The sequence below is a fragment of the Garra rufa genome, chromosome 9 (genome assembly GCF_049309525.1).
Source record: "Garra rufa chromosome 9, GarRuf1.0, whole genome shotgun sequence".
NCBI classification, from domain to species: Eukaryota; Metazoa; Chordata; class Actinopteri; order Cypriniformes; family Cyprinidae; genus Garra; species Garra rufa.
Window position 1 is genome coordinate 45,616,942 of NC_133369.1, and position 25,790 is coordinate 45,642,731.

Below are 25,790 nucleotides of genomic sequence, written 5' to 3' on the forward strand. Positions count from 1 at the left end.
AGTCATTTCAGTGTAGGTCTACACCTTAGCATGTCACATAATTTATTAGTTAATTGTATACTTTTGCATGATAAAATGCTCAGATATTAAGTTTTCTTGTCCAGGCATTGTATTGTGTCATACATTTCATTACATGACAATGAAGTCACACTTAATAATAAGTTTTAATGTCAAATACATGACCAGTCAGTGCTTACATCCTTCAGCAGTAACAGTTTCTTTGAATGAGTCTACAGGCTCCTGATGGTGTTGATGCCTGAAGCGTACAGCAGAGGGGGTTCATTCACTGTATTCCAAAACTACTGTCAACCTCAGTGACGTTCATTATGGAAAAAAAAAAAAAACTTTTCAAAATATATAAAATGTTTCAAATGTAACATTTTCTCCACAGAACAAAGTAAGAAAGTCATACAGCATTGGAATAACACAAGGGTGAGTCAACAGATGTTTTATTCTTGGATAAACTATTCTAAGGATCACTTCAAAGTTTAGTTCAAATGATGTAAAACTGAATTTTAAAATACATTAAAAAGGCAATGCACTTTTCAAAAAACAAAAACAAGCTAATTTACACACTTTTTTTAAAATCTCCGTTAAGACTAATTAAAAATTACAAGATTTCATCCGTATTCATTCCACCTTTAGCTTTAGAATGAATGTAGTAATGTGGCTGAGGCAAAAGATTCATTCAGTACATCAAATTAATTCATATTGCTTGGACATTTTTTCTTAGATTTTTAAAATGCTGTGTTGTAAATACAGTATTACAGACAATCAAGCCTTGTTTAAACTTCTAGAGCATTTAGTGAGAGCTGGTGACTTCTGGTGCCATGAGTAAAAGCAACCAAGCAGTACATAGTGACTAGCAACAAAATTTGTGTGAATGGGGCTTGAAGGAACACTCCACTTTTTTTGGAAATAGGCTCATTCTCCAACTCCCCCCGAGTTAATAAGTTGATTTTTACCGTTTTGAAATCCATTCAGCCGTTCTCCTGTTCTGGCGATATCACTTTTAGCATAGCTTAGCATAGATCATTGAATCCTATGAGACCAATAGCATCGCGTTCAAAAATGACCAAGGAGTTTCGATATTTGTCCTATTTAAAACTTGACTCTTCTGTAGTTATATCGTGTACTAAGACCGGCGGAAATGCAAAGCTGCGAGTTTCTAGGCTGATAAGATTAGGAACTACACTCCCATTCCGGCGTAATAGTCAAGGAAGTTTGCTGCCGTAATATGGCCGAAGCAGGCGGAGTATTATCAGAAATGAGTTCCCAGCTAGTTTAGCATTTGCACATGTGCTGCGTGGTATTACTGCTCCTGCTTCAGCCTTATTACTGCAGCAAACTTCCTTGACTATTACGCCGGAATGGGAGTGTAGTTCCTAAAAATTAACTTATTAACTCGGGGGGAGTTGGAGAATGAGCCTGTTTTCCAAAAAAAGTGGAGTGTTCCTTTAAGGACCGAATTCACTACACAGTTGGGCCACTTCAGTGAGTGGTATTTCAAAAACCAGTATCTTTTTCATTAACCATCCATTTCCAAGTGTTAAATGTGTATTAAATATTTAAATTAAGTCATTGTCATTCTTTCCAAGGCAAAAACACCTCCCAACATGTCAAAGAGGCTTTATGTACCGCTACCTTATCGTGAATAATTTTCTACTGGTTTGATCTTGATGTGAATCCCATTGATTGATCTGAGCACGATTTGAGGGATCATCTTCGGGGTGTGCTGGGGGTCTTTAATCAGGCGGTATTTCTTCAGTGTCAGCGCCACTGCCACTTTCATCTCATTCATGGCGAAGTTCTGTCCGATGCAGTTTCTGTAATCAAATACACATCAGAAGATTCATTAAATGTTTATCTACAACTGTTACATCATTTCGGTTTTGTAGTAGTTTACTTAATCACAGTCACAGATAAGTACAATTTATAAAAAATACTTGAAGAAATAAATTACAACCACTGTGCATACTTTAGCATACTTTAAAAGAGTTACTATGGAAATAATAAAATTATATCCTTAAGGCGAGACACTGCATGTGAATAGGGTAAAAAATAACTAATAGTTATCACCTTACTTATCCAGTTGATTAATAACTGCAAACATTTTTTGTATTACAAGTTTTCTAAAATGTTAGGTTTAAATATGCAAATGAGGCATTATTTAATGAATTATGCGCTAATTTCTAGTACAAAAATCTAAACACTGGATGAAGTCAGTTTCAAAATTCTTGTTTAATTTTTTTGACATATTAGAGTCAAATGTTTTTACAGAGGGGATTTGGGGTATCTAATTTCGTCACTACATAATTTAGAAAATACTTAGAACAGACAGAAAACACTATATTTCTTTTACCATTTTTTGGGGAATAAAATGTATAAAATCAAGCAAATTATAAAAGGACAAACCCCTCTGTAAAAACCTTCAGGATATAGACAGGAATAAAAATGTAATGTTTGGTGTGTGTATGTGCTGCTTAAGTGGAGATTTATGGCTCAGTGTAGAAGAAAAAAATAATTTTAAGAAAAATGGCCTTTAAAAATAGGCATTGTAATTGAATACATAAAATGCAATTAGCTGAATTTTAGAGTTTTTTGACCCACAACTTAAATTCACTTTAATGTAATTTCTATTGAAACTTGCATGTCATGTATTTAACTATATTTCTAATTACACATTTAAAATGATGATGTTGCAATTCAGTACCTTTAAATATGTTAATTTAATACGGAATAACATGCTACAGTTACAGCATGATAAAAGTAAGCACTTAAGTAGATTTTCATTACATTAATATTATATTATAGTTATTTAAATAATAAACTTTAAGATTTGATGTGCACTAACAGCACACATTCATAACAGTTAATGGCAGAGACAAAAATGCTTTAAACTGCAGGCATGTGATGGAAAAGCTCACACAAGAAAAGTTCTGTTCTTCATGCAATTATCTTTCATAAAACAGCAGTTCATAGTGACTTTTGTCAAACTGCTGGAAGGACAAAAGACCTCATGCATTTAACATGAATGTAGTTCACAAGAGCAGTTTGTTACATTCCCAAGTCTTGCAATAAAAAATAAATCTACCTCTAAAGATTACTGTTAAAAACATGAGCTGCATCCAAAAGGGGAGGATGTTGCTACAATTAATAGTAATATTTTTTAGTGTTTCTTACAGGTCAAGTTTCAGGTATAATTCGTTTGAAGTAATGGTGCTTCATATAACATTATCTAGAGTGTTAATGATAAAGCCCTGTGACGTTTGTACTGGCTACTGTATACAGGTCACCACGACACCATACAGACTTTATCAGAATTTGCTGATTGTCTATCTTTTCTATTGATGTTGATAGCATTGAAATACTGCAGCAGAATGATGATATTTCAGATCATTATCTAGTCATGTGTATACTCCATACAGCTAAAGTTGTGAATTCAACTCATCATTAAAATATGGTAGAACCATTACTTCTACCACAAAAGACTGCTTTGTAAATAATCTTCCTGCCTTGTCTTAACAAGATTAAGGAAAACAGTCCAACACTGTGGTATAATGAGCACACTCACGGCCTAAACAGAGCAGCCTGGAAAATGGAGCGCAGCTGAAAGAAAACAAAACTAGATATTTCATATTGCATGGAGGGAAAGTACTTCCTCCTGCAGAAAAGCCTTAAAAACTGCTAGATCTGATTACTTTTTATCTTTCACAACACAAACCCAGGTATTTATTTAGTACAGTGGCTAAATTAACAAAAAATAAAGTATCTACAGACATTGACATTTGCCAACACTGCAAAAAATGCCAAAATATCTACAAATTCTTGAACCAGGAAGGGTTTTCTAGACAAGTAAAAATTATTGTCTTGTTTTTAGAAACAAGAGTTACATGACTACAACATTCTTTTGAATAGACAAGAAACTTATGTTGGCATTAGTAGAAGTGCATTGGCATGGTTCAAATCATATATATCTGACCGTCATCAATTCGTACCAGTTAATGATGAGGTATCATATTGATAACAAGTGCAGTATGGAGTACCTCAAGGCTCAGTATCAGGACCAATGCTTTTTACACTTTACATGTTACCCTTGGGTGATATAATCAGAAAACACGGTGTTAGCTTTCACTGTTATGCTGATGATACTAAGCTCTATATTTGTTTGTGGCCCAGTGAAACCAATTTGGAAAACTAACGGAATGCATAGTCGATATAAAAAAAAACTGGATGACTAGTAATTTCTTACTGCTAAATTCTGAATAAATAAATGATTGATGAGGTATCATACTGATAACAAGTGCAGTATGGAGTACCTCAAGGCTCAGTACTAGGACCAATGCTTTTTACACTTTACATGTTACCCTTGGGTGATACAATCAGGAAACATGGTGTTAGCTTTTACTGTTATGCTGATGATACTCAGCTCTTTGGGGCCCGGTGAAACAAACCAATCTGGAAAACTAATGGAATACATAGTCAATATAAAAAACTGGATGACTAGTAATTTCTTACTGCTAAATTCTGAATAAATAGATGTGTTAATTAGCATACCAAAAACCTCTGCATGTAATAACCTAAAACGCTGTCTAACACTTGATGGCTGTTCTATCAATTCTTCATCATCAATTAGGAACCTAGGTGTGCTATTTGATAGCAATCTTTCCTTCGGAAGCCATGTTTCTAGCATTTGTAAAACTGCATTTTTCCATCTCAAAAATATATCTAAATTTCGACCTATGCTCTCAATGTCAAATGCAGAAATTTGCGCTGAATAAACAAACTCCAGCTGGTCCAAAATGCAGCAGCTAGAGTTCCTACTAGAACCAGGAAGTTTGACCATATTGGTCCAGTTCTGTCAACATTGCATTGGCTCCCTATTAGACATTGTATATTACTTATAAAGCCCTTAATGGTTTAGCTCCTCATTACTTGAGCAAGCTCTTGTCGCATTATAGTCCTTGACATCAACTGCAATTTTTGTGAATAATGACTTAAATTTTAGTTTGTTTACTACCTTACTATACTATACTATACTATACTATACTATATGAGTACAGAAAACTTGGAATGCAGTGCAAGAGTCATATGGGCAACTTGATGTTTTTTGAAGCTTGGAAAAAGTGGCTAAAATGAACAGTCATTGTACTGAAAGAGCTAGTAGAAAAATCTTCCTGTTCTGTTCAATAGAAAAAAATAAAAAAAACATTGAAAGCTTGTTTTAACCATGGGATAAAAAAATAAAAAAGGTAATTGGGATTTTTTTCCCTTACAATTCCGACTTTTTTCGCCGAATCATAATTGTGACAACATAAATGCAGAACTCAGAGATCTAAACTTGTAATGCTGAGAAGAAAAGTCCAAATTGTGAGGTATAAACTTTTTTTCTGACCTTTTTATTATTTTATTCTGTGGTAAAAATAGGCTTCCATAAAAAAAAAAAAACAGCATGCATGTTTTGAACACAAATGTAAATTTTTGAGCGTAAAGCATTTTTTTAGCATTGGCAACCATCTTGTTGCTGTTTGCTCTCATGAGGGTTAAAAGGAGGTCGGAGACACAGACGCTCCAAACTCCAAACCAAAGAACAGCTCTGTACTGTGTGGCTGAAATGTAAGTGAATGACCCACTTGCTAAACCGCTCATGTCTCTTCTACAAACCTGGGTCCAGCAGAGAAAGGCACGAAAGCATGCGGTGACCTTTTAGCAACATTCTCCGGCAGAAACCTCAACGGATCATACACCTGTGGACAACACATCATATTAAACACATTTAAAAGAAATACATTAAAGAAACAAAATGATTACATTAAAGAAATGAAAGCATTCAAGAAATCCTTGTAAAGTGTAAATAAATACATTGTAAAAATTGGTCAGCAGCATTTGTTACCTTTAAGACCTATTTCTACTTGATTCAAATGGATAGTTTACCTAAAAATTTAAATTCTGTCATTAATTCTCACCCTCATGTCATAACAAACTCATAAGACCTTTGTTCAACTTTAGAACACAAATGAAGATATTTTTGATGAAATCTGAGAACTTTCTGACGCAGAAGAGAAGAAATTGTTGAATAAAAGCATTATATTTATTTTATTAATTTCTTTGCACACAAAAAAATATTCTTGTAGTTTCATAAAATTAAGGTTGAACCAATGATTTCACATAGACTATTTTATCGATGTCCTTACTACCTTTCTGGGCCTTGAGCATGTTAGTTGCATTGCTGTCTATGCAGGGTCAGAAAGCTCTAGGATTTCATCAAAAAATATTTTAATTTGTGGTCTGAAGATGCACAAAGGTCTTACAGGTTTGGAGCGACATGAGGGTGAGTAATTAATGACAGAATTTACAATTATGGGTAAACTAACCCTTTAAGTCATAAAAATTAGTTTTGTTAGTATAAAGTAATGTATTTGGGTTGATTCCGTTATTTTAAATCATATTTCTGACCATTATATATACAAACATGTTAATATTTCATAATATTATAAAGTCTTATAATTTATATATTTTTGATGACGTAAATATATAAGGTTTATGATCAAAATATTGTTTCGTATATTAATAGTACAAACATATCCTTTAATTTTTTTGGTGACGTGTATTTCGATTATACAGTATGTCACAAAAGTGAATACACCCCTCACATTTTAGCAACCATTTTAGTATATCTTCTCAAGGGACAATACTATAGAAATTAAACTTGGATATATTTTAGTGTAGTCAATGTGCAGCTTGTATAGCAGTATAGATTTACTGTCCTCTGAAAATAACTCAACATACAGCCATTATTGTCAAAACAGCTGGCAACAAATGTGAGTACACCCTAAGTGATAACAGCAGTATGTTGTTTAACCATGCAAAACCACATGTCCTATTCATCATGTTTTTGTCTGCTTGACCGGACCATACAAAGTGTATCTTGTATTAGAGCAGTTAAAATGAGGTGCTTTAAGTACAATTCTCTCATACTGACCACTGGATGTTCAACATGGCATCTCATGGCAAAGAACTCTCTGAGGATTTGAGAATTAGAATTGTTACTCTCTACAAAGATGGCCAAGACTATTAGAGGTTCAGTAACACCCTGAACCCCAGTTACACTACAGTGGTCAGGGTCAAATAGAGGTTTTCCAAGATGGGTTCCATTCAGAACAGGCCTTGCAAGGTCGATCAACAAAGTTGAGAACTAATTCTGTGCATCAGGTGCAGAACCTGGCTCACAAGAAAGCCCAGAAACAGTTTGCTGAAGACAACAACAGCATGAATTACCGGAACCATGTCCTGTGGTCTGATGAGACTATAGATAAACTTGTTTAGATCAGATGGTGTCCAGCATGTGTGGCGATGCCCTGGTGAGGAGTATCAAGAAAATTGTGTCTTGTCTACAGTCAATCATGGTGGTGGTGGTAGCATCATGGTCTGGGGCTGCATGAGTGCTGCTGGTACTGGGGAACTGAAGTTCATTGAAGGAAACATGGATTTCATTATGTACTCTACATTCTGAAACAGAACATGATGCCTTCCCTCCAGAAACTAGGTCGAACAGCAGTTTTCCAAAATGATAATGATCCCAAACACACCACCAAGATGACAACCGCCTTGCTGTGGAAGCTGAAGCTGAAGGTGATGGGGTGGCCAAGTATGTCTCCAGACCTGAACCCTATTAAGCACTTGTGGGGCATCCTCAAGCGTAAGGTGGAGAAGCACCATGTGTCTAACATCCAGCAGCTCCGTGAGGAGTAGAAGAGGATCCCAGCAACAACCTGTGCAGCTCTGGTCAATTACATACCCAGGATGATAAAGGCAGTGCTAGATAACAATGGTGCTAACACAAAATATTTGGACAGATATGGACAGGTTTATTTGGGGTGTACTCACTTTTGTTGCCAGCTATTTTGCCAATAATGGCAGTATGCTGAGTTATTTTCAGAGGACAGTAAATCTACACTGCTATACAAGCTGCACACTGACTACTCTAAAATTAGGGATGGACGATTCTTTTGATTTTTTTGATTAATTCGAATTTACGTTTTAAGACGATTTAATTTTTTATTAAACCGAGGTATCGCGATTTTTTAATAAAAATATTATATATATATATATATATATATATATATATATATATATATATATATATGCATGTATTCAGAACGGAAAACAAATAACGCGTTCTGGTAAAATAACACGAGTCACTAAGGGGACATGATTAGCTATGAAAAAATATTTTAGTGTCTTACCACCACCTGCTGGCAGATCATTTCATTTATTTAAATCATTTAATATTTCTGTGTTCAAAATTGTATATTTTTGTATACGATATAAGTGCAAGAGAAAAGCATGGCAATATATATTTTTCTCCCATCTCATATTTATTTGTCTTACAAACATTTACTGTGTCTGGTATGATAAGAATGGGGCCTGGTGGAAAGCGATCACTGATGCAGTTGCAATGTATATTGCAAAATATATGGTGCCCATATATATTGTGGAAAAGCTGGGGTTTCTTTACATGCTAAAAGTATGGGGGGAAAAAATCGATTTAAATCGTAAATCAGATTTTTTGTGAAAAAATCAGGGATTTTATTTTTAGGCCATATCGCCCAGCCCTATCTAAAATATATCCAAGTTTAATTTCTGTAGTATTGTCCCTTGAGAAGATATACTAAAATGGATGCTAAAATGTGATGGATTATCTTTTGTGATTTACAGTGGGGTCCAAAAGTATGAGAACAAAATCTGAGATTTAAAACTAATTTAAATTTGCAGATAATTTATACTTTAGACAGTTTTTTAGATAAAAAAAATGGTTATGTTTATAGAATTGGTTATGATTTCACTATTTCTAAAGAACTTAAAAGCGAGTACATGATTGTCATTGATCATGTGACTCTCTGTGCAGACGGTCATAACAAGTCATGCACAAAAACATGATCATCAGGTTTTTTTTAATGCAGCTCCAGTGCTGCTGTCATTAAAATAAGATGAAGACACACTAGATACTAAGCTATTCATTCAATTCTTGTTTTGTAACTGTAAAATGTATTGTATTTAAAAATAAGATGCACATAGAGCACTTTAAAAATTTTGGACCCTAATGCATACTTTTTTAGTGATTATTCAGTCATTAGTGTTGTAAGTAAGCTGTGTTATGCAGTGAGTAACATTTCAGATATACAGAAAGCACTCATACATATGGATTCTCCCACACTGAGGCATTCATGTGGATCCCATAAATGCTAACTCCAATGGTACAACCTGTGGAAGAGTAAAACAGCGTTTTAAGGCATGCATTTATGGATTCAGCCTACGCTCAGTGTTTTGTGATGACCTGATAATATTCTGTGTCATATGCCATGTAACTGAACAACAAGCAGCCTGGTTAATGTTTGATCAGATGTTCTCTGAGATAGAGGTCATCACGTCTGTTTATAGGTGAAGAGGCTATAAAGCAGTAAGCAGCAGTCTGTCAAACTTATTTACATACTGAGTGAAATATTATATCAAGAACAGGCTTTGCAGTGATAATTTGGCTTATGCTGTTGCTTCTCACAAATGTCTGATGCATTGGGGTAACTATATAAACCCGTTTTAGACCAATAATTAATTTGATCAGGCAAAAATGTAAATTCTGTAATTGACTAATTTTGACGTTGGTCTAAATAGTCTTCTTGCAATGAAATTAGATGGTAAGCAGTGACTGTCATGCTCCGTTAGGACAAAAATGTGCCATAAAATACTATACAAATACTATAAAAGTGTATATGACTTGTGTCTTCTTAAGTTTTACGTTAGCGGTGTGAGTAATGAACTGAAATCGGCCTACCTTCAGGTAAAGTCCGTCCATCAAAGAAAGTTATGGGTTTAGTCAACTTTCGTGATATTCCTGGGACAGGAGGGCAAAGCCGCAGGGATTCTTTAATGCACATTGTGGTATAAGGAATTTTATTGAGGTCTTCCCTGAAACATAATTAGAAACACTATTATTTTTGTTGTTATTCCGCAGTGCGTTTTATTAAAGTCTGAGCACAGTTGCATCATTTGGCTTTTGTACTGTATATTGTCTTTACAGTTGCAGTCAAAAGTTTACATACACCTTATAGAATCTGCAATATGTTAGGTTACCAAAATAAGAGGGATCATAAAAAATGCATGTTATATTTTATGTAGTACTGACCTGAATAAGATATTTCACATAAAAGATGTTTACATATAGTCCACAAGAGAAAATAATTGTTGAATTTATAAAAATGACCCCGTTCAAAAGTTTACACACACTGGATTTTTAATACTGTGTTGTTACATGAATGATCCACAGCTGTGTTTTTTGTTTAGTGATAGTTTTTCATGAGTCCCTTGTTTGTCCTGAACAGTTACTGCCCGCTGTTCTTCAGAAAAATCCTTCAGGTCCCACAAATTTTTTTTTTCAGCATTTTTGTGTATTTAAACCCTTTCTAACAAAGACTTTATGATTTTGAGATCCATCTTTTCACACTGAAGACAACTGAGGGACTCATACGCACCATTACAGAAGGTTCAAATGCTCACTGATGCTTCAGAAGGAAAAATGGTGTATTAAAAGCCAGAGGTGTAAACTTTTGAACAGAATGAACAAATATGATATTTTTATCATTTAGTACTGCCCTTCAGAAACTGAACCTCCATAAGACAAAATAAGTGATCTTCAAAATCAAAAAGCTTTTACCCCTCGGCTCTAAATGCATTATTGCTCAAATCACCTTATGTTTTTTTTTTTAAACATGACAATGAGTTCATTATACTCAAATGGCCTCCACAGTCAGCAGATTTTAATTCAATAGATTTGCATCACGGTCATTGCTTCAGCAACTGTGTGATTCTATGGTCCAAAACACCTTGTTTAATCTATACATTGAGAAATTAAAGGGATAGTTCACCCCAAAATTTAATTTACCATATGATTTACTCACCCTTTACTCATCCTATGCGTATATAACCTACTTCTTTCATACAAATTAAATCTGAGTTATATTAAAAAGTCCTGGTTCTTTCAAGCTTTATAATGGCGGTGAATTGTGGTCAAGATTTTGAAGCAAAATAAAGCACATCCATTCATCATAAAAAGTGCTCCACACGACTCTGTGGGTTTATTAAAGCCCTAAAAAAATCAATGCATTTGTCTAAGAAAAATTATTCTAATTCGTAATCTCTAGCTTCCACTAACTGTAGTATTCAAATATCACATAACATATATTACAATAATAAAAAAAAAAATACTAGGAGAGTAGTTTTGTGGCTTATTGGAACACTAGTGTGCAAAGGTTTTTCCTACCACATGCCAAGCTTATTATGTGGTTGTCAGCATTAAAAGGTATCACTGCTGCTTTTTTCAGTGCAAATTTTGTTCGTAAAGAATGAAAATAACAGTACGTTTTTGTCAGTTATTTTATCTACGGATCGCTGCATTTCTTACATATTTCTGCTCAATTGAAATCAGATACACATGAAGTAGTGTGTATGTGTGTCCTATACATTTTTAGTGTGTTTGTGTGTGCACACCTGTAATGTTTGAGAGAGAGAGAGATTATACTGTACTGCGAATCACAAAGCCCACAAATCCCGTTTTTTAAAATATCAACCTCAAATTTGAAACACAACTTGTTTAGATTTATGGCTTTAATTTTCTATCAATTTTTGAGCTCAAAATGTTTTAAAAATATATATATTTAATATAAATAATTGCTCATTAATCATTTTTCATAAACTTAAACCTGTATAACTCTATAACTTTTTTTAACTTTGCCAATATTCTGCTAAGGGTCTTCTTTAAAATGAGACCAAACTTAAGTCCGTGAAAACCACTGAGTAAAAACAACAACGCTCTAACTTTTAAAAAATCCACTCCTCGCTCTGTTCAAAATCACACCAGATTTACTACCATTATAAAGCTCAGAAGAGCCAGGACATTTTTTTTTATATAACTCTGATTGTATTCGTCTGAAAAAAGAAAGTCATATACACCTAGGATGTGTTGAGGCTGAGTAAATGATGGGATCATTTTCATTTTTTGATGTACTGTCCCTTTAAGGCAGTTCTGAAAGCCAAAGAGAGTCCGACCCAGTACTAGAAAGAAGTACCTAAAAGTGACCGTGGCCTATGTAAGATTATGGTCATATCACCCACTCCTAATGGTGTTAAATAATCAGAATTACAATACTGACCAGCATAATCGTGATTATTATTTTATCATAATCACGAAGAACATAAAACTACTTTTCCAATGCAATAAGATCACACCACTATTACCAACCCAGGAGCCAACAATACACACTAAACTGTCCAACACAATGTCACATGAGTAATTAGGGTAATACCAGTCCACTGTGTCTTTTCCATCCAGAGCCTGCAGAATCTCTGCTCTGCACTTCTCTTGGTGCTCAGGGTTACATGCCAGATTGTAGAAGATCCAGGATATTCCACTGGCCGTGGTGTCATGGCCTTCAAACATGAACGTGTCCACTTCAGCCCTGATATCCTCATCCGACAAACCCTGCTGATGCTCATCCTGCGAGCGAGAAACAAAATCTCTAACATCAATAATGATACAATGGAAAATGCAATATGTAATGAAACAAATTTTCATCGATTTTATTTAAATGTAGGAATTGTGCAAGTGCTTGAGAATATCATACTCGGGCAGACAGAAGAATATCCAAAAAGTCCAAATATCGTTTGTTTTTAACAATGCCCTGTTCCTTCTCAGCCGTCAAGACTTCTTTTCTCTTTCTGATAACTTCCTCTAAAAAATAATAAGAAATTAAAATGACATGATAGATTGACATCTTCGCTTGTTACAGATTTACACTTCCAATCAAAAACTTTGAAAGAAGTCTCTTCTGCTCACATAGGCTGTATTTATTTTATTAAAAATACAGTAAAATATTTTTGCAATATAGAATAACTATTTTCTATGTGAGTATATGTTAAAATGTAATTTATTCCTGTGATGCAAAGCTGAATTTTCAGCATCATCTTCAATCTTCAGTGTCACATTATCCTACAGAAATCATTCTAATATGCTGCTCAAGAAACACTTCTGATTATCATCAATGTTGAAAACAGTTGTGCTGCTTTGTATTTTTGTGGAAACCGGAATACATTTTATATTTCAGGATTCTTTGATGAATAGAAAGTTCAAAAGAACAGCATTTATTTTAAACAGAAATCTTTAAACATTACAAATGTCTTTACTGTCACTTTTGATCAATTTAATGCATTAAGAAAGAATCTTACCGACCCCAAACTTTTGAACGGTTGTGTATATTCTAGTTTAACCAAGATATAATCACACACCTGTATGAGTGTGTGCTATGCTAGACGCCTTCCTGAATTTGTATCCATGTGGACTGAGATGAAATATGGCTTTGCTGTGGTATGGAAACACTCTGAACCTGAGGTTCACCAGGTGGCAGAGTTGATACACTGCCTGGATATACGGGTTGGTTCCACTGCAATGAGACCAGAAAGTTTATACTGAAAGAAGACAGATGTGTTCAGATGGATGAGGTAAAGGAGTATAAACTGACCTGTCTGTCTGACAGTTGCTGTTACAGCTGAATGCACATTTCATGATGCTATCAAGCGTCATCAGACTTACATGCTTAAACAGTTCAAATGACTCTCCTGATTTGGCATAAACTTCCCACTTATCCTGAAAGACAGAAAAATATTTTTAAGTCAATTTACGCACTTGAACATAAGTTTTTAAGTTGAAGAAGGTGGAGATTGTTTACAATGAATAATAAGTATGGGACGATACACCTACCTCCCGATTCAATACTGTCACGATACTTGGGTGCCGATACCATATGTATTGCGAAGAAGAATTTTGATTCTACAAGTATTGCCATTTGATATTGCTATCAGGGCTGGGACAACATGCTAGTCTGCCTAAGGCCATGATCACACCGAACGCGTTTTTGCAGTGAGAGGCGCCTTTTTTGAATGGTTTTCTGTTGGCAGTGAGCGTTCTGCGCGCTGCTTATGCGCCCCGGGCGATTCGCGTTTTCGCCGCCTGCTGCGCCTCGCGTTTTTGCAGAAGCGCTCTGAGCGCCTGAAGTTGAAAAAAAAAGCAACTCTGAGCGGAAAAATGCCTGACGTCATTCGCGTTTTTTCCATTGTCCAATCGAATGAATGGAGAGGCGGGCCTTCTGTTGTGGTGACGAAAGTTTACCGTTGCTTAAAAAGTCCGGAGACTGAAAGAAATGGAGGAGAAACTTTTGGTGTCTGTCGTGGGTAAACTGGAGCTGTATTTTTTGGGGGTTTCTGCTAATATGTCAGTTTAATTAACAGCAAAAACCAATGATCTTAGAGCGCTCTCGCTATAATCCTTTGATTTGACTGACAGGACAGCTGTTTTGGTCGTTGCCTAGCAACATAAAAAACCATGCTCACCATGCTCTTTTTTTAAAAGTCACCAAAAAAAAAAAGGCAGTGCTGTGCGGCTCGCATTTTTAGAACGAAAAGACGCGTTCGGTGTGATCAGGGCCTAAAGGAACACTCCACTTTTTTTGGAAATAGGCTCATTCTCCAACTCCCCCCGAGTTAATAATTTGAGTTTTACCGTTTTGAAATCCATTCAGCCGTTCTCCTGTTCTGGCGATATCACTTTTAGCATAGCTTAGCATAGATCATTGAATCCTATTAGACCAATAGCATCGCGTTCAAAAATAACCAACGAGTTTCGGTATTTGTCCTATTTAAAACTTGACTCTTCTGTAGTTATATCGTGTACTAAGACCGGTGGAAATGTAAAGCAGCGGTTTTCTAGGCTGATAAGATTAGGAACTACACTCCGATTCCAGCGTAATAGTCAAGGAAGTTTGCTGCCGTAATATGGCCGAAGCAGGCGCAGTAATATCACGCAGCACATGTGCAAATGCTAAACTAGCTGGGAACTCATTTCTGATAATACTCCGCCTGCTTCGGCCATATTACGGCAGCAAACTTCCTTGACTATTACGCCGGAATGGAAGTGTAGTTCCTAATCTTATCAGCCTAGAAACTCGCAACTTTGCATTTCCACCGGTCTTAGTACACGATATAACTACAGAAGAGTCAAGTTTCAAATACAACAAAAATGGAAACTCGGTCATTTTTGAACGCGATGCTATTGGTCTAATAGGATTCAATAATCTATGCTAAGCTATGCTAAAAGCGATATCGCCAGAACAGGAGAACGGCTGAATGGATTTCAAAACGGTAAAAATCAATTTATTAACTCGGGGGGAGTTGGAGAATGAGCCTATTTCCAAAAAAGTGGAGTGTTCCTTTAAAGTGCAACACATTTATACATTTCGCCCTCTGTTGGAGGTAACTTGGTAACTTCTCCCCACCACCTCTTAGGAAAAGTAAAATAACTAAATATAAATCGATTCTGAGGTAAATCAATCAATTTTTAAATCACTTAAGAATTGCGATAGTTAGGTGAATCGATTTTTTCTCCCACCCCTAGTGAATGAGGAATTGTACAAATAATTTCTCAAAAACTCCTTTTGCCACAACAAATAAAGCCATTATATAATGGTGCCACGGGGAGAGAAAGAGTTTTTTTTGGGGGGCCAATTTTACTAATGGTTTACTTAGAGTTGTGTACATTACAATATACTTTAACTTTAATTTTCTTTAACGTACAAGCATGACTTTGGTTGAATCAGAAACAAGTTTCACATAAGGCTTCAAAACATCATAATGGAAACCAGGAGTGAGGAGCCGTCTGTGCCGAAACCATTTCTGTCCAGCAGACACAAGTAAGCCGTCACCTGAGGAGAAAGTCAAGAGTTACTGTAGTGATAACAGCTTGTTTCTTCAACCACAAGTGCTTTTATGTCCCATAAAAGGTAGATTTTTAGTAGAACTAACCAATTTTTGTTACATACAATCACATTAAAACAGTCTGATTTTTAGCCAACTTTTCAAATCTTTTCAAGTAAATGTTATCATTTTAACCTTGTCCCAGATCAAGACTTTTGAGTCTTAAAATATAAAAATTAATACTTTTGCATTACAACTGTCCCTCAGCTGTTGCATTATAAAAAAAAAAAATAAAGAGAACAAACATGTAAGTCAAGAACTTGATGTGAAAGACATAATTTATGATAAAAATGTGTCAAAGTCACTTGTGAACAAAATATATTTAATTTTGTCACTGACAAAAAGCATGAACATATGTAAAACCCATATACAACATGCTTAAAATATAATTTTGATAACCATTTTTAATGAGACTGCCATTTTATTCTATAATTATAATGCAATACCTGCCTCAGAATGAATGATGAAATTACGTTTATGACAGTAAAACAGCTTTTAGTCAGTAAATTAGGTAAAAACTGTAAACCGTATGCAAGTTTTTCTTAAAATTCACAAGGACGGAAATTTATGTGTGATCTTACCTAACCAAGGGATGAAAAACTTATATGCGTAGTCATCTTTGGGTTCTGTCAATAAAGCAAAATAGTCATTTTAAAATGCTGGTTTTAGTCGTTAATATTTGAGAATGAATTTGTCTGTAATATAAATCTGAAATCTGTCAACTGATTGAACAGATGAGCACCTGTAGTGGTGAGAATGGTCTTCACATAGGATGGGTGGTGGATGTTCAAAATGGACAGTGATGGGCCAAACCACAGGGGAAAGGCAAAGGGATACTCTCCACTCCACTTGATGACCTTTTCCAAATCATGTCCATCCTGGTTAAACTACACATACAAAAAAGTATAGACAATAATATAGACAATAAACATGTTTCAAGAAATTGCACTCTCAAGTTATTAACTTCACGTGAATTTCTCCAATTGCTCCTGAAGAATGAATGCAATGCAAGGCTGTTGTGTTCATTGCAGCACAATACAATTATGCAATTGCTTAGCTGTGAATAGACAATGGCTCAGCCATGAGGTTTCATCCCTCGAATATAATGAGGTCAACTGTGAGCAGTGTTGGCAACTTATTTTGAGGGAAAGTTGTTAAAGGCATGGCAATTTGTTGCTAAAAGACGTTGTAATATCACTGTGTGATGGTGCAATCAATGCAAAACTGCATAGAATAATATAGTACTTTGATTAGAGCTATCCCAGTAGGCTTAACCCAGTTTATTAGAAATTAGTGTTTATCCAGCTTTATGTTTGGGTGGTATCAATACTTTAGATCGGAAATGCAATAACAGACATTTTCGCAAAATATTTCAGACAAAGAGAAAGATTACTCCAAGAAGGAAATTCTACTGGGGTTCCTTTATAACAAATATTAATTGGAGAAAGGCCTGGTTTTTGCCAAGTAAATTGTGTATATCTAATAAGGTTAAGGAGATTCATTATACAATTCTTCATAAAATTTATCCTGTTAATTTATCTATTTCTAAATATTCTGATGTAGATGAATCTTGCTCGTTTTGTGGCTTTGTTGAGGAAACAGCTGCCCATTTTTTTTTTTTTTTTTGATTGTGGTGTTACCAACAAATTATGTGTTGACTTAAACTCCTATGTTTCTAGCCTTACAAATGTGACCCATACTTTCGACCTTAAAGATGTTATTTTTTATTATGAAAATCCAAAACAATTATCTGTTTAATATGTTGTTAACTTTCTTATATTGAATGCAAAAATGTTCATTCATAAGCAAAAATGGTTTAAATCTCCTCTGTGTTTTTCCCTTTTTCTTGCTTAACTTGATTCTGTTGTTTCTTCTCTTAGACTTACTAATAACAAAAAGAGCGCTACATTTTTGTTGCATTATGACAGTGTTTCTAAAATGATGTAATTTATTTTTATACTTTTCTGCTCTGTATGGATAACACCATAATTTAATGTACGCAAATCCAGAATATTATTTTTTCTGTTTTTATCTTATGACTGTTCCTTGTAGGCATTTATCAATGTCTAATTTCCCTGTTCTTGTATGTGTTGTACAAGTTTTGCAATAAAAAAAAAATTGTGCATAGAATTACATTTAATTTATTTTCTTATTAACTACACATTCTGAACAATTATATTCTTAAGCAGTATATTGGTATAGTATTTTGCACTTTAAAAAAAGTCTGTGAAATAGGGCACAATGCTAATATGTGTTAATTTGAAGAAATTTTGTGCATTGATTTTTCAGTTTTTTTTTACCTGAATTTAAAATTACACATTGTATTTTGTGTTCTCAGGTTAGAACTTAGAAATTAACAGTGCTTTTTTTTACATTTCTCTACATATTTATTAACTGATCACCAAGTGCGGGTAGAAACATAATGAACAATTATTATTGAACAGCTGCATCTAGCAACTTAATTCACGTGATATGTCTCCTAAACACCTTTGACTTCCAATCTTTGTGTAATATAGAGGAGAAATGTGTGCCTTTTTATCATTTGAGTCACAGTTGTCAAAAGTTGCCAAATAAAAAAAAGAATAGCTAAATTTGTAGGTAGAAAAAAGTTGCTTGAATAGTTTCTAAATCTAAGTTGGCAGCAGTGACTGTGAGGAGCTTTATTTTTTTTTCGTATACATTTTGCAGGATCACTCTAATGTGATTTTGTAATTCAAACAAAGATTATTGCAATTATTGTACTCCTTAATATACAAAATGGCAACATAAAATGAACGTATGAACCCTAACATTTATGTCACGTGCATCACTGTGGTTCACGTGTTACCCAATAGATTTTACAAAACAATTTTAATTAAAAAAATGACATTTCAGCAGGATAAAACTTAAAAAGTTGTTCTAATTAAGGGGAGACACTGCAGGCAAAAACATGCACCTGTCAAGTTTGAGATTTTGGGCTTTTTGTTTTTTCATAAAGTGTTTTTTCAGACTAGTCAAAAGAAAACACCCAAAAGACACTGTTAAGTGTTTATTTTATAGCACTTTATCTATTTGTGTCAATAGATTTAAATTACAATGCATATTTTTAAAGACCGTTTTCTCAAAATGAACCGAGCCATAAATCTCCACTTCAGTAGCACTTACACACACCAAACTTTACATTTTTATTCCTGTCTATATTCTGAAGGTTTTTACAGAAGGATTTGTTCGTATATAATTTGCTTGATTTTATACATTTTATTCCCTCAAAAATGGTAAAAAAAATAGGTGTTTGTCTGTTGTAAGTTTTTTCTGAATTATGGACTGACAAAATGAGATACCCAAAATCCCTCTGCAAAAACTTTTGACCTTTAATGTAAAAAAAAATTAAAGAATTTTGAAACTTCAAAATTTCAAACTTCATCCAGTGTTTAGATTTTTGCACTAGAAATGTATGCAAATTAGCACATATTTCATTAAACAATGCCTCATTTGCATATTTAAACCTAACATTTTAGAAAGCTTGTAATACAAAAAATGTTTGCTATTATCAATATAATCAATCAACTTGGTAAGCAAGGTAATAACTATTAGTTCTTTTTTTTTTTTACCTTATTCACCTGCAGTGTCTCGCCTTAAAAACAACTACAACAAAAAGCATGATTGAGCTTGTGACTCCAAAGTTTAGCTAGCAAGATATGCAGGTAGTTATTGATTATTCATAGCTTATTCATGCATTAAAAAATGGGGGTGCGGTGTTAAAAATAAATATATGTAAAATTTATAACAAAAAATAACTAAAACTAATTTCATTAATTCGAATATTCATTAAAATTCATCGGAGAAAACTAGACAATAAGCAACAATTGTCGCGTGACGTCACCGCATCCATTATTTAAGATAAAAATACACCAGTCAACATGGCACAAAAACGCATTTCTGATTTTTTCGCTAAGCCCGAAAAGGAAACCAAGAACCGACATGACAGAACGCGCATCCTGTGAGCGTGCAAAAATAACACTTAACGAAATTATGTCCAACAATTTCTGTATGACCAAAAATAGTGGAGTATTTTATGTTTTAGCTATTAGATCGCGCCGGCGCCTCGCGCACGCACACCACATATTCTATAATTCAATTTGACATTGCAGTCTGTACATTATCAAAATAAAATACAGTCAGTCAAACATTTAAAATATTACTCTGGTCAATTTAAATAGTCCGTAGCCTAGTATAATTGGTCCAATCTGCTGTTATGCCAAGCGCATTTTTGCTGAAGTGTTTTTTCCCCATCGATATAGGAACGTAAAGTACAAAACCTACATTATAAATAATAGTTTATCATTCAAATACAATGCGAATATGAAAACACTTGGATTTGTGCCGAATTACAGAGGTCAGTGAGCCCAACGCCTGGCATTTTTAGTTTCGCTTTGTTTATATATTTTGTTTCATTCGTTCTGTTCTGAATACCTTAAATGATTTGTTTTGGAGTCAGGGTAACTAACTTATAGCAAAGTCCTTTTAAGACAAGTCATGTCACTCGGCGGCCATCTTTGAAACGCCTCTCGGGCATCCAAGTGCAGCTCCTATCTCTTTGAATGGGGAAACATCAAATTCTCCAAAACTGTTCGCCAAACTTACGATTAAATTTCATATTTGAAATCTCCAAAGAAATCCAACAAGAACTACCTCATAAATATAGTTCCTTGTGCTTTAATAGCGTAAAAAAAACGCTTTTTTTCCGGCTAGATGAGCCAGTGCGCATGCGCAGTACTGAACGCACGTCTTAGAGCGCCGACTGTTTCTATAGCAACCGGGACTTCTAACTGCAGCTGCAGTGATGCGCTGACTTTACTCATCAACGATTGGCTCTTTCAATAAGAAGGCGGGGCTTCACAGCCATGATGACCGTTGCATTTTTCCCCATTCAAAACTATAGCTATGTTTATAGTGTTTATAATGTTCATATAGCCTACATAATAATATTTCGCTTGATTTGGTATTATTTCTAATATTACACTCTCTCTCTAAACATTCCGCTGCTGATTATTATTATTAACATGAATTAATATGAAACTGAAGTTTTATTAACAAATTTACAATTTTGATAATAAAATTTGTAACGCAAATAAAATGGATTTCCACTTTTAAAACATAGCTTGTGGTTCATTATTATTAAAACAAATCAGTCATAAAATAGTGCAATGAAAAATTCGCATTTATTAAACATCTAACTCTTATTAACAAAATGAAGAAGACTAGCTTATACTTGCATTGTAACCTAAATGGTTTCCCTTATTTAAAATGAATACTTAATTTGTGGTTCAAGTTTTTTTTTTTAAAATGAAAACAGCAACAATCAAGACCAGCTCAGTTATTTTAAACCAAGAAATAATTATTAATAAATAATTATTAAATAAATTAACAATAGGCATAACTCGACCCCCCCCCCTTTTTTCCCCTCAGCCCCCCCTGCTCAAAATACGTTCCCGCGCCCGCGGTTTCATGTGTTTACCTCTTTGACGTGTCCGAGGAGCCAATGTGCAGGTGGTCCTGGAAAAGGCTCCATGGTTTGCATCCCCCTCCTCCTCAAAACCAATAATTTGACCAATATCGCCAAACATACCAACAACGCGAGTGCAAAGACATAATTAATGGAGAGCGAATCCAAACTCAACGGGAAAAGCTGCATGATGTGAGAAGCACTGTCTGTCGGATTCGCTCCAGTTCTGTTGACATTGATCACGATGTGGGAAAAAGGAAGTGATATGTGAGAGCGAGAGTGAGAGAGAGACAGAGAGAGAGAGAGAGAGAGAGAGAGAGAGAAGGGACGGACTTTCTATTGGACATAACAAACCTTTGAAAAAAATTTCAAATCAAGAGTTTCCTGAGAGCTATCGATGTGTGTGGACTGTAAAAATATCCTTTTTTTTTTTTCAAAGATAACTTCAAAAATGTGTCATCCTAACAGTTAAATGAACAGGTTTTATTCACATCGATAATATAATGCAGTATCACTGAATCTAGACTAACAAAAGTATTTTAAGGGAAAACTAAAATATACATCAAATATTTTTGAAACTTGTATTTCATGTATTTTTAAAATATGTATTTGTAATTGCACATTTGTAAAGATGAAGATGCAATTGAACACGTTTAAAATAATCATTAATGCATAATAACACTAAAGTTACAATTGTAATTAAGTGCTTGTATACATGTGCTTTAGTATGTTAGTCAACATAATTGAAACACCTAATTTGAAATTCCAGGTAAAAATAAAGTGCACTAAAAATACTTAAATACAAGCAAGTACATTTGGAGTACATTCTTATGTTTAACTTATACACCATAAATACACTAAATAAAAGTAGATTTCTACTTCAGTACTTCAGTGCACTTGAATAAGTATACTAAATACCACTAATACTTAATAACTGATTTTTAGTGCATTGAAATAAAGTATACTACTAGTGCATTTCTTAAAAGTTTGCTTTAAAGGCTTTAAAATTGAGTTCAGTTGTTAAAGACTTTTATATAGTAATTCTAAGTTTAAATTAAAGTGATTTTATTAAAAATACATTACTAATGTACTATTTCTAAATACATTTTCCCAATTTTGGTACTTAAGAACACTTAATATAAATGCACTAATTAGCACTAACACTTAAATTGAAGTGTACTTGATACTATTTAAAGAAACCATTAACATGTAGTTAAGTACAGTGCACAGCATAAATGAGTACACCCCCTCTTAATATATGTGACCCTGGACCACAAAACCAGTCTTAAGTCGCTGGGGTATATTTGTAGCTATAGTCAAAAATACATTGTATGGGTCAAAATTATTGATTTTTCTTTTATGCCAAAAATCATTAGGAAATTAAGTAAAGATCATGTTCCATGAAGATTTTTGTAAAATTCCTACTATAAATATATCAAAATGTAATTTTTGATTAATAATATGCATTGCTAAGAACTTAATTTGGACAACTTTAAAGGTGATTTTCTCAGTATTTTGATTTTTTTGCACCCTCAGATTCCAGATTTTCAAAAAGTTGTGTCTCGGCCAAATATTGTCCTATCCTAACAAACCATACATCAATGGAAAGCTTATTTATTGAGCTTTCATATGATGTATACATCTCAGTTTTGTAAAATTTAATCTTATGACTGGTTTTGTGGTCCAGGGATACACATATATATAAAAGATGTATTTTCTTAATGATCACTAATATAATTCATGGAAAGATGGCAATATTTAAATATATTAAAGATATACTTAATAAAAACAACAAAATATATGCCAATATTTCCTGTAATATAAGTAAATTAGCCAATTTTGTTTAAATAATGGATTGCAGAAATGAGTACACCCTATATGCAATTCAGCGAATGTATTATATTCTATTATAAAACGGTTAGTTCCATTCCTCAATTCTGATTGGTCAGCAGCTGTGTCGTATTCATGATACGGCACTGCTATGACCGCTTCACTCAACGGTTTTGTGTATCATTGAACCCCCTTAGCAACCACCCTTAGCAACGTAAACACAGCTGCAGCAGTTAGGGACTACTTTTTACAGCGGAAGGCAGTTAATGATTTTACTTTATGAAAACGTACAACTTAATATATATAAATTAATATATATTTTTGATTTTAATATTTTTATTGTGTGGTAACCGTTTTATAAAAGCATGATGTAATAAGGTACTTAAGCAATAAGGTACGAGAGGCCGTGCTGTATCATGAATAAATCACGGCTGAAGGGGTTGCAGGCACTCCGCTTCGCGTCGTGCCTAACAACGCCCTTCAGCCGTGATTTATTCATGATACAGCACGGCCTCTCGTACCTTATTGCTTAAGTACTTAATATGTCCTCCAGAACATTAAATATACTGCTCTGACGCTTCTTGGCACTGAGTGTACAAGTTCATGGCAAATTTTCACATCTGTCCTGTTTAAAATTCCCTGGTCTTTAAAGGAACACTCCACTTTTTTTGGAAATAGGCTCATTCTCCAACTCCCCCGAGTTAATAAGTTGATTTTTACCGTTTTGAACTCCATTCAGCCGTTCTCCAGTTCTGGCGATATCACTTTTAGCATAGCTTAGCATAGATCATTGAATCCTATGAGACCAATAGCATCGCGTTCAAAAATGTCCAACGAGTTTCCATATTTGTCCTATTTAAAACTTGACTCTTCTGTAGTTATATCGTGTACTAAGACCGGTCGAAATGCAAAGCTGCGAGTTTCTAGGCTGATAATATTAGGAACTACACTTCCATTCCGGCGTAATAGTCAAGGAAGTTTGCTGCCGTAATATGGCCGAAGCAGGCGGAGTATTATCAGAAATGAGTTCCCAGCTAGTTTAGCATTTGCACATGTGCTGCGTGGTATTACTGCTCCTGCTTCAGCCTTATTACGGCAGCAAACTTCCTTGACTATTACGCCGGAATGGGAGTGTAGTTCCCATTTGGAGAATGAGCCTATTTCCAAAAAAAAGTGGAGTGTTCCTTTAATGGGGAGTTTTGCTCTTCTCTACAGAATCCCCCACAGCTGCTCCAGAGTGTTAATACTGAGTGAAACATATGTCCACTGAAGGATTTTCACCTTGGGAGAATAAATATCCTCACTGTCATGCTGAAAAAATGCCCAGTAATGTAGGGAATGAGGGGAGGGTAGCATCTGCAGTTTCAGTTTTTTGTATTACATCATGAATTCATGCCAGCACTGATAAAGCACAGCTCCCTCACACCTTCAGCTCTCATACATCCCTGTAGAAGAGCTTTACTAGCACTGAACGTCACTGTAGGTACCAGGCACTTCTCGCTATACTCCTCCTGTAGCAACACCAGAATATTTTGGATGCTTTTGGATCCGAAATGATTGACTTGGTCCCTTGACACCAGAGTATGGATTCCCAGAAGTCTATATTTTGTAAACATGGGCCTTGGAAGAGGTTAAATGAGTTTACTGTGCTTTGGCTACAGTAGGTAATTCTAGTGGTGACAATAACCATGCATGTCACTTCTGCAGGCTGCTTCGTACTCTTTTCATAGCTTTTGCCGGCTCTGATACTCTTACATGGTATTTCTCCGCCTCATTTTGTAGCAAAAATTCACTCATTAAATGAAAACTTAAAGTGAAGACCTGGTTATTTCAGGAGCCTTGTCACAAGTCCATTGTTTTTGAATGTCAGTGCTACTTCTGCTATATTTTCACACTTAAAACAATAATTTGGTATTCCTCTTGTACCACGGTCCTATTTTCTGCTAAGAAATAAGTCACCTGGCAGTTCTCTCCCAAGTGGTTTCATTGTTGACAGCATTAAGTCTGTGTATGATTCAGTAGGCTATAAAACGCCTTTAACTGTCAGGAAATTACTTGTCTTTAAAAGTTTTGGTTCAGTATACTTACCGGTTAATCAAAAATAGCTTTAAACCTACACTTTTTTTTAGTAACTTTCAGGAGGGTGTACTAATTTTTGCAACACAACATTTTATCACTTTGACAGGAAAATCTTAATTTGCTAAATAATTTTGACATTCTTCTTTGGTAATTGATCAAGCAGGCCTGTTGGAACATTATATCTCCAAAGAATCCTAATATGTCTTTCAAGTGAAGAGTAATTGCTCAATTTGTTAAGTTTAAGAGGGGGTGTACTCATTTATGCTGTGCACTGTATATCAAATAAAGGGAATATTAACATAATTACAATATATTTGAAGTGAATTGTTTATTGTATAAAAAATATGTGGGCAATACATTATAAATACATTTTGTAAATATTTATATATTATTTGTATATTTTAAATAATTAAGTCGTTTTCTATGTATTATAGATATTAGTATAGACCCTTTGCACGTGACGTCACGCTCTACTCGCGCGAATTCTGAACGCCATGACGGACGGCGGAAGTGCTATTCTGTAGACGGACGGCAAACC

General features: G+C 34.6%; 1 protein-coding gene across 1 annotated transcript; it reads right to left on the reverse strand.

Moving 5' to 3' along the window:
• Window positions 1–433: 433 nt before the first annotated feature.
• cyp4t8 (cytochrome P450, family 4, subfamily T, polypeptide 8) lies at window positions 434–21,592 on the reverse strand. Its single transcript, XM_073846709.1, has 12 exons — window positions 21,356–21,592; window positions 16,601–16,745; window positions 16,440–16,484; window positions 15,679–15,806; window positions 13,572–13,696; window positions 13,339–13,493; window positions 12,678–12,784; window positions 12,360–12,550; window positions 9,833–9,966; window positions 9,200–9,264; window positions 5,665–5,747; window positions 434–1,826 (listed from the first exon to the last, which is right to left on the reverse strand). Exons 1-12 carry the CDS (start codon window positions 21,530–21,532, stop codon window positions 1,646–1,648), a joined length of 1,536 nt encoding a protein of 511 aa, XP_073702810.1. The 5' UTR covers window positions 21,533–21,592; the 3' UTR covers window positions 434–1,645.
• Between the last annotated feature and the right edge of the window lie 4,198 nt (window positions 21,593–25,790).